At 35.1% G+C, this 10,698-nt stretch overlaps 1 protein-coding gene across 1 annotated transcript in view; it reads right to left on the bottom strand.

The window, feature by feature from the left end:
- Nucleotides 1–1,410: 1,410 nt before the first annotated feature.
- LOC108768292 (protein gooseberry-neuro) overlaps nt 1,411–10,698 on the bottom strand; it is a 28,935-nt gene continuing 19,647 nt past the window's right edge. The window contains exons 4-6 of the mRNA XM_018518675.1: nt 3,185–3,381; nt 2,024–2,450; nt 1,411–1,628 (exon numbers count right to left, since the gene is read on the bottom strand). Coding sequence (XP_018374177.1) covers nt 1,411–1,628; nt 2,024–2,450; nt 3,185–3,381 — 842 coding nt within the window. The remainder of the gene's footprint in view (nt 1,629–2,023; nt 2,451–3,184; nt 3,382–10,698) is intronic.

The following is a 10,698-nucleotide window of genomic DNA, read 5'->3' as shown; positions in this document are numbered from 1 at the left end:
ATATATATAATATATATATAACATAAATAGTATATATATATATAGTTAATATATGTAAATTAGACTGATAAGAAAACAATTTTTTTTTTAATTAGCCTCTCAACTCAAAAGCTTTCATTTCATGCCAAAACCCCTAAATTTTTATTAAAAAATATTAAGATTTAGAGGTCGCTAGTGAGCGATTTTTAAATCAAAATTTCCATTTTCTTTAATACATGTTTGATTTGATGCAAAAATGGCTTAATCCGGATTTTAAATGTGGTACTGTATGTCTTTTTGATCGCTGAACACGTTGCAATAATTTATTTAGCTCTACGATATACGCCTTAAGAAATACTGCCCGATTAATGTGAAAAAAATGACCAAATTTTGAGTTCAAAGTTGAATTTAGCAAGGTTCCAAATGTTCAAATTGATTGTTACTCCCCTTAAATTGTAGGTCTGTTCACCCAGAACAAGATCCAGTTGGAATTTTCCCGGAACCTCCTACAAGGTTAAAAGTTTCATATAACTGGATTATTAATACGTTTTTAAGGATAGAAAAAATTTTTTTACAAGTTCTAAAGTATATCGCTTTGTGGTCTTGACATCCTCAAATGAAATGCCTCAATTTGACAATCAAAAATTGTTTATTAGAAAATGAAATGAGTACATAATAATAAAAATATAATTTAAGTAATTGAAATAAACTACCTATACAAAATAAGGAAGAATGGAATCATATATAACAAAAATAGGAATGGAATTATAATGGAATCATAATTGACAATATCATATAATTTGTAATATATTATCGAAAATATTATCAAATATTCGTCAAAAATCATATATTCAATTGGTATAATACAAAAAATATTCTATTATATTAGTCCAGTTAAATAAAATTTTTAAAGGAGGAAGTTCCGGGAAAATTCCAACTGGATCTTGTTCTGGGTAAACAGACCTACAATTTAAGGGGAATAACAATCCATTTGAACACTTGGAACCTTGCTAAAATCGACTTTGAACTCTAAATTTGGACATTTTTTCACATTAATCGGGCAGTATTTCTTAAGGCGTATATCATAGAGCTAAATAAATTATTGCATCGTGTTCAGAGATCAAAAAGACATACAGTATCATACTTAAAATCTGGATTAAGTCATTTTTGCATCAGACATGTTTTAAAGAAAATCGAAACTTTGATTTAAAAATCGCTCACTAACGACCTCTAATAATTACCTCTTAATATTTTTTAATAAAAATTTAGGGGTTCTTTTGACATGAAATAGAAGCTCTTGAGCTGAGAGACCGATTAAAAAATAAAATTTTTTTTTGCTTTCCAGTCTAACGTAGATAGGTATTCCATCTCTCTATATAACAGAGATTACCTATTTTAAGATTTTAACTAATCGACTGATTAGTTAAAATCTTAAAATATTCCACCCATACTACGGTGATAATTAAGCTGAGTGTGCTGAGCGTAATCGTAGCCTTGGTCATACCATTCTGGCGTTGTCCCCGCCGTATTCGGAGTACTCGAAGACTGAGTACTCTGCGAACTCCCGTGCTGATGATTGCCATAATCGCTGCTCTGAAAATGATTGAGCTGTCCCCACCCGAACTGCGCCCTGGACCAATCAGTGTTACCTAAAAGTCAAAGACAAAATAGACAAAAATATTAACAATAATATATCTTGGCGTATTAACGTTAATGTATCTTGGCGAAATCGCAGATGTAAGATTTCGAATTTAGGCATTCATTATACTTTGGCACTTTAATGTATTTCAAATTCAAAAATTTGCAGCCTATATTTATTAATATATTTGTTTTTATACGTTGTTTTTGTTTAACATATTTTAACATTGTTTTTGTTCAACATATTTTAACATATTAAACAACAAGGCTGAAATGATTCCAAGAACGTTGCGAGCATCTCAAGTAGAACACAGCCTTATACCGCCTATACCTGCCTCTACCTAGTATAGTTTTCTGACTTTTCCAAGAAAACCCGGTGACTTGCAAGATCTTATGAAGTACTCACCGGCGTTGTGCGAAAGCGACGGCGCACCGTGTGCGACGGGTGGTTGCATTGCTGATACCTGCGCGAGTTGCACGGAGGCTGCGTGTGCAGGAAGCGAGCCGATATGACCGGAAATGGTGACTGCGTGTCCCTGAAGGGCGCTGCTCGTAGTGGGTACCTGAGCCATTGTACTCGCCATTTGGGCGACAGCGGTGCTGCCGGAGACTTGGTGAACGCTGTTAGGCGCCTGGTGCAGCGTGGTCGGGCTGTGATGCAACGTGGTGGGTACCTGCGGTATTCCGCCCGGCATCTGTGGTACCTGCGGTACCTGTACGAGCTCGTGACTAGCCGCGGCGTATTGGCAGGTCGTCAACTGCAGGTTCGTCATCGGGTGCTGTATGTTACCGGTGTGTTTGCGGAGTCGCGCCCTGCGATTGCTGAACCACACCTGAAACGGTGTACATGACACTTGGCGATAGCACAATTTTCGATGAAATCGATTTGACGGTAATCGTGATAAAGGCATTAAACGTAATTTTACTCGCACTGCGTATAGCGTATGGGAGCGCCAAGTGCTCAGTGCACTCACCGCTCAGTGCAATTTGACTCGCGATCATCTGTAGATCCGGGTTCAATCCTATCTGCGCCTCGTATACGCGATTTTTCGCGGTTCGCTGTTCGGATCGGCGATTAAACTGCAGGTTCCATATATCAGTGGATATATGTATGGATCCCTCCAAGCTGGAGGTTGGATATTAAGACTAACAACCCAATTCCAGAAAATAATCCATTGTTACGAAAACCTCATGAGAGGTAGGCCCTGTCCCGTCTTAGGATATTGCGCCATTGGATGGTGTATAGCGTACAGTGCAAGCAATATCCCGGCTTTTATTGCTTCCTCGAATTTCTATGTCTATTCTTTGCTTTATACTTGAATTGTAACTAGCGTTACATAAATACCTTACAGAATCTTCGTTAGCAAAATATTTTTATCGAAAATAATTTGATCTTAATTTAAGACATATTTTTTAATCGTTTTTAACAATTTTTAATAATTGGTAAAAAGATAATTAAGATTGGATAAGATTGGATCAGATTGGATCAGAAATTCTGTTCGAATTGTGTTCATGAATGATGTGATATATTTTACGTTAACGTTAGCTAACATCATGCGCTATTCACCTGAATCCTCGCTTCCGTCAATCCAGTTCTCTGGGCTAATTCCTCTCTGGAGTAAACATCTGGATATTGAGCTCGTTGGAACGCAGCTTCCAGCTGTTCGAGCTGCTCACTGGTGAACGTCGTTCTGCTTCTGCGTTGCTTTCGCTTCAATTGAATGCCCGGCTCGCTTTCCGTGTCAGAGTCGTCACCGCAGCGACCTGAGCCGTAAAAATGACGAGCATTGTCACATTTGAAAAATTTAGAGAAAAGTATTTAAGACATTCTAGAAATTCAGATTAACATATTATTCCGAATGACTTATCGAGAAGGCTTTTTTAATTATTGAAACTCCGAGATTATGATATAAGTATCTCTTAAATGTAATTAATCTTGTCTTAATTCCGCAGTTATTAATAAACAAAAACGTTAGTATAATAATTAGTATAAAAATGTTAGTATAATAATTTATTAAAACGCAAGAAATTTAGCAAGAAAAATACATCGTGTGCCGTAGGCTTTATATATTTTAAATGTGATTTCGTAAATGTAACATATAATCCTACGGCACGATGTATTTTTCCTGTTAAATTTCTTGCGTTTTAATAAATTATTAGAATTACACCACACAGAACGCAGAATTTCTAATAATTTATTAAAACACAGACAATCCAGTAGAAAAAAATGCATCATGTTTTCCTAGATGTGTATCCACCAAAGCCGCATACAGCAGCATTTGTGTTTTTGTTGTCTGTTTCCGTAAAAGTTTCATAAAAGTATTATTTGGTACACTGAGAAAAAAATTTAGTCAATTTTAATAAATATTTAGTCCAATACTGCCAACTAAATATTTACTTACAGTAAATAAATATTTGTTTAGTAAAAAAAATGATTGTTAAATAAAATTAACATTTCTTGTATCAAATAAATATATCTTTATATTTAATAAATATTTAGTTGGCATGTATTTAACTAAATATTTATTAAAATTGACTATATTTTGTTTTCAGTGTAGAGGTTAATGTCTATTAATTGCTATAATTTGCTTGTTTCTAGCAACAATAAACTTCTTCATTTTGATGGATATGCACCTTTACGTATCGTATTATTATATATTCCATGCATGTCTGTTTTAAATGCAAGTTATTGTTACACAGTTTTTCAGTATCAAATCGATATTTTATTGATCTTAAAATAACAAATTTTCTAGTTTTCTTATATCACCAGCTATTTTCGTTCGAAAAATATGAATTGGCAAACACCAAGCAAATTCCTTTTATAAACGATTCGCAAATTATGAACGTGTACCAGGAAAGCTTTCGCAACGTCGAAACGATGACGATCCTTTAAAATTCGCAGCGATTATTAATTGGTGTTAAAACGGCCGTCACTGCTAATCGATAAATCGTCGAGAAAGACGCTCTGTCACTCAACCCGCCGTTGCATCGTCGATGAACTCGCCTCTTTCTCTGAATGGGATATTGATGAGCCGATGATCATCATTTGTATAATACGCGTATCCAACGACGGCTATTCCGCGTAGTCATCGTATTTCCTACGGCTTAATTGTTTCCTATGATTGAATTCAACTCATTTCACCTAATATTTCAGAAAAAAGTCCCAATATATCGCCATCGTATTTCCTACGGCTTAATTGTTTCCTATGATTGAATTCAACATTTTTAACCTAATATTAAAAAAAAATTCCAGTATATGATCATTAATAAAACTATTTCATTTCATGCATATTCATTTGATGTTTTAGCTAATTAAGTCGACTGAAATAAATCGAAAAGTCTATATTCGTTTATCAATTTTATGTGAATATAACAAGAATTCTGACGTTCCGATTTAAAGCCTTTCCAATCTATCTGCTTGCACGAGTAACATTATGTGTTCTGCATACGTTCGCATGTACACTACATATACCGCAGTCATTAAAGCATCCATAAAGTGCTCGTAAAAAGCAAGCAATGGTTACCACCATGTTCACCGCCATCTTGTCTCGTTTTCATAGTTTTGATATGTTTTATGATCAACCACTTTTTTCAGCGAAATTGGTTGCTCCTTGAAGAGTTTATTGATGATATAATGGTCTTCTGCTCTCTCTACAAAAATTTATCCGTTTATTGTTATGAAAATTATAGAAGACATTGTCTCTGTAGAATAATTAATTTTAAAAAAAACGAATTTTGCAAATGCATCCCATCAATAAATTCTTTTTTCTTCTCTTTTCTACGAGAGTTTTTCTAGACTAAGAAAAAGAAGTAGGAATTTTAAGTATATATTTTTTAGTATATCTCTACATATTGGAAAGAACATTTGCTGAAGAATCTAAAAATTTATATATCGATTTGAAAATAATTTTGTTGGACCACCAAATAATTAATTGGAAAAAAAATAATAGAACATTTAAGTTGGTCATTAGAACATCAAAACTTTTTATAGCAGATACTTTAACAAGATTGTTCTTTCTATGTGTAATTATATATATTTTATTTGCCTAAAAAATTGACAATTTTTTCTTGGAAATTCATCTTATTCTTCTCAGAATTTGAGTGCACTTTCCACCGTTTAAATGTACGGCCACTTATCAAGTTAATCTTCACTTCTTTAAACTTATTTCCTATAAAAGGTCCAGTCTTTTCGAGGACAATAACGTCATGCCTTCGTTTCATCGTTGCTCAACCATTCGATACTTAGAATTAAATCCTCCTCGAAGATTCTGCGAACCTCTTAATACCCTCATTCAGCACTTCGTTCCGTAAACATTTCTATGCGATACGCTTTTACCTTCGTGCCATTGATATCTATTTGGCTGAGAGAACCAGGAGCTCGTGCGTTCATTTTCCTAGTAAACGAGAGAAAAAGAAAACACATACACAAACACGTGAGACTATCGGTAGAAACTGACCGGGCTACCTTCGCCAAATATTTACTCCTAAGTCGATTCCCTCCCCTATTGTCCCACGATCGTCCCATTGTCGCTCAATCGAGCGTTCCCGCGAACCATTGTCCGCGATCCAAGACGGACAACGTCGTGCTTTCCCTGCCATACTCGTCTCCGTTCCATCTATTTCGAAATAACATTTAATCTCGTGCACAATTTTATCGCTCGATCGAACGCACGCGGGGGCATGGTCGACGATGAGCAACGAGTGGCTTGTTGTGACGTCCGACAATCCACCCTGACAACAAACGGGGATTAGCTCGTTCTTTTATTTGCCGACCTACACCAGCGCGCTATCGCCGATTCCGCGATGCGGAATTAAACGGCGACGACAGTAATTCTGTTTCTTACGCCGTTCGACTGGCCGGTCGTTCAGGCCGATTTTTCGTTCGCGATCCGCGTTTTACGAGAGCTCACGTTCAATTGAGATCGCCTGAGGTCTTTTCCTTGATATATTCGGGATTTAAACAAGAATGAGAAGATTGGTTTATAATACGATGTATATGATTTCAATGTAAAGCTTAAGATTTATGTAACAACTCTAATTCTGAAAAAATTTGACGATTATATATTCCTTAAGTTCGGATCTACAATAGGTGTTTTATGTTTTAAGCTGTTGACCAACTACAGTCGAATGCGAGAAGAATAATAGATTGTGATTCATCCATTTCTTATGGCTTAAGGCTTAAAAATTTATTGTAGATCCGGGCTAAAGGAATTATTAACCTGCAATAATTAGAGCGGATACATCAATTTAACTGCAGATTTAATTAGTGCCTCTCCAGAAAAAATTTCTGATAACGAGACTAAAACATATTCTTGATGTATTTGATCTTATCACAACTTTATAAAAATAAAATGATATTAAAATTAGATCAATAATTTTTCCCCCAGATTAAATAAGATTGACTTATTGTCTTAAGACAAGAGTAACACATGTAAATTTAAATTTATATTTTCTTACGTTTAGAATAAATTTTTATCCGATGTATAACGCAGGATGCTGGTGCCATAGTAAATACTTAGGCAAAACCAATGTGCTGGATCATTTTACTCAATTTAAGAATTTTCATTTGTGAGTAAAATATTCCTCTGTCAACAATAAATATAATTATTCCTATATTGGTCCTATTATTTTATGATAGATTAATTAAGGAGTAATATTAATTATAGTACTAGATCCAGAAATTTTTTCTGTGAATGCGTTGATTCATGTATGATTGAATTTTCATATTTATTAATTGAAAAGCGAAAAACGAGAGCAAACGAAAAATTAATGCAGTCAGGCGTTTAACCTTTAAGTAAGTGGCTACAGTACTTTATGCGTTAATTATTTAAAAAATCTTATTCTGGAAAAGGAAAATAAAAAGAAATTTTTAGAAGCCTTAAAGTAATTATTTTTACATTCTTTTATTTCATAAAAATAAAAGTAATGTAAATTTAATTTTATACATGCTGTTAAAAAATATAACTATAAAAATAAAATTTGTTTGGGGTGTTCTGAGCACCCAACTTATCTACTTAAAGGTTAAACGAGTTGTGTCGTCACTAGATCGAGAAACGGTCGTCTCACGTGACGTTTGTGGGAATGCGATTCGCGCGAAGCAGAGTCGATGGATATCTTTTCGAAGGACCTGCTATTTTCTTCGCGTACAGTAGAACCTGCCTCGAATCTTGCCGGCGAACAATGGAAGATGCTCTCTTTCCTTGCGGTTTTCACCTCGCTCGACGAGGGAATGAAACTAACGGCGGCGGGATTGCGGCTTTCGAGTGTACAAGAAAACCCAGCGGCCGTCCTTTGAGCCCGAGTCCATTCTATTTATTGTGCGGCGTTACATTTGTCAAAACGTAACGTGGCCTCTACGCATGTGGAGGCGGATGCGCCGGCATCTAGTCAAACTTAAATAACGCCTAGGGGCTTTCAGCAATGGTAGACAAAAGGTAGGATATTCGGCATCTGTCGAGATTTTGCACGACGGCATTGATTAACAGAAATAATTTTCTCGTTGGAGCTCGTCTGATGCTGGTTTTAATATAGTTTCTAAATTTGTTTCTCACCTCGGTACGTGTGCTCGATTTTATACAGAAGATTCAGCAGAAAAGAAGCTTTAAATATAAATGTCGCAAAATCTTTTAATGTTTTTATTATTTTATTATAAAGAATAAATTAATTTATTAATCTTATTTCATATAACATTTTAACCCTTACCGTACCATCTATACAATTTGGTGCCTCATCCATACCATCAAGGGTCACCTCAAATCTCTTCGTTTTTTCACCTCTTCAAAATAATTCAAAAAATCTCTAAAAATTCGCCAACATACTTTCAACTTTCTAGAATAAATATTGACTCTTTATTTTGGAAAATAATAAAATGTAGTATAATTTATAATTACCGAAAGACTCAAAGAAACTTGCACGAACAGGAATCGCTCGGTCACTAGTTACCCATATTAGTACGGTAAGGGTTAATTATTGCTCGTTTTGTAATCGTATATTTTTCTTAATGTTTTTAATTTAATAATTAATTCTTGCTCTCACTTTCTCGCTGGATCTAAATGTATAAATCATCATATCAAAGAATCATACTACAATTGTAAAGCTATTTTTTCTGTTGAATACAGTCATTGCCATTCCAAATCTCAGAGCACTGATCGAGTAAATGGCTGTGTTCAGCAGAAAAAGCAGCTTTGTAAAAACTGTTGTAAAGTTCTTGAGTACGATTGGTCTTGCCCTTAGTTTCTAAATGTATAAACCAATCATATTCAAGAATTTTATAACAGTTGCAAAGCTGCTTTTTCTGCTGAACGCAGCCATTTTCAACACGAAACAACACTCCCGCTTTTTGAAACGGTATCATCGAGCACAAGTGTAATTTTTTAGTACAAACAGACTCGACTTTCATGTCGATGCAACAAGTAGTGCAGGAGACCGCGAGAAGTCACTGCTGAGCTCACTACCGCGCACTTGGCAGTCATCGCGCGTCTTCAGGTGCGTTACGGAAAAAAAAAAAACGATGGACATCTTTCGACGTTCACCATCGTCTCCCTCCTCCCGCTACCTGTGGCGACGACGAGGCCGGTGACAGGAATTTAAACCTGGGTTCCGCCACCTTTACTGTCTATAGATGCAACTTGTCTCCGAGCTATTCTCCCATTCTTCCGTTTGTCATACCGAGGAACGTGGACGAGCCGCCAAAGATGCCGCCAAAGGGGATCCCCCGTCGAAAGATCCACCGCCGTTTGACGGTCGCCGGAAAAAGGTCACTTCATCACGTAACCACCTTTATCTCGTCTTTCCAGAAGATGCGCACCGCGCGATTAAAATGCACCGAGGACTTCGGCCTCGTACTCCTTTCAAGAGACTAAGGTGAGAGAGTGAATCGCGCGTGTATCGCAAAAGATGCTGAAGATAGGGAAATCGAAGCACGAACAAGTTACTTTACATACGGTAGACATTTCAGAAATTCTTGAGATTTTCAAAAAATTCTTTGCATAATTCTTGACACGCACCAATAATCTCTTCAAGATCATATCTTTATAATAAATGATTAGAATCGATACAGATCTGAAAATTATTTTGTTAGACCATCAAAATAATTATGTAGAACATTTAAATAATGATGAAGATAAGTACCTAATATAATTATTTTAATGGTTCGAACAAAATTATATTTAGATCTGTATCTAACTAAATTTTAGATATTTCAGCAAAACTGCACACGTTTTTCTGAATACCTAATACTCTTCCAACGTTACAAAATTGGAAAATTTCTGAGAATCTTAAGATTTTTTTAGCTTCCACGTATTTTTATTAAATAAATTGTTTTATTAACCTTTCTTAATTGACGTGAGTCTATAACAAATTTTTAATCTAGATTTTAGTAATCCTAAATGACAAACCTACAGAAATGTGTGAATATTTGCAATCGTAATCGAACATGTCGAGACAAGAAGACCATTAATCAATATATATTAAATACACCATATGCCTCGGTCAAATTGCTAAGATGTCCGCACGAAATGAAGGAGATCAAGGTTCGAATCTCGGCTAAAGTGATAGTTTTCGCAACAAATTCTCTACAGTGTTTTAAAGATACTCCTAATCAGTAATATTAAATTGCATATCAATTTAATTTGTGATATTACGTACTTTAGCTTCAGTTTAAAGCCTGTATTTATAGTCCGTTTTTATTTTAAGACTGTCTTAAGTCATGTCTTAAGATGCAAATACGGCTCTGTAATTGGCTTATAACATGTTAAAGCTATACTTAGACAGTTTTAAATATAAGAACTGACTATGAATACTGGTCTAGGACTGTGTTTCAAGACCGGGAAATAATCAGCGCGCAGTTTGCTTGAACTGCAAACTGCAAAATTGTAAAATTCACGCAAAAGATATTTTTAGATACGCTTGACCGAATGGCTTTGTTCGCTTATTTGTGTTGAACATTTTCTCAGTTGGTTTTTACTTAATATTGTACAATATTGCAATATGCATAAATGAGTCTTATACATAGATCTGATATCAATAATTGTGTTATACAGATTTTAGCTTCTGATTAATGCTAACTTCTTGTCTTGATAT

This window comes from Trachymyrmex cornetzi, unplaced genomic scaffold (genome assembly GCF_001594075.2).
Source record: "Trachymyrmex cornetzi isolate Tcor2-1 unplaced genomic scaffold, Tcor1.1 scaffold78, whole genome shotgun sequence".
NCBI lineage: Eukaryota > Metazoa > Arthropoda > Insecta > Hymenoptera > Formicidae > Trachymyrmex > Trachymyrmex cornetzi.
Note: the sequence above shows the minus strand (reverse complement) of the source record. Positions and strands in the feature narration are given on the sequence as shown.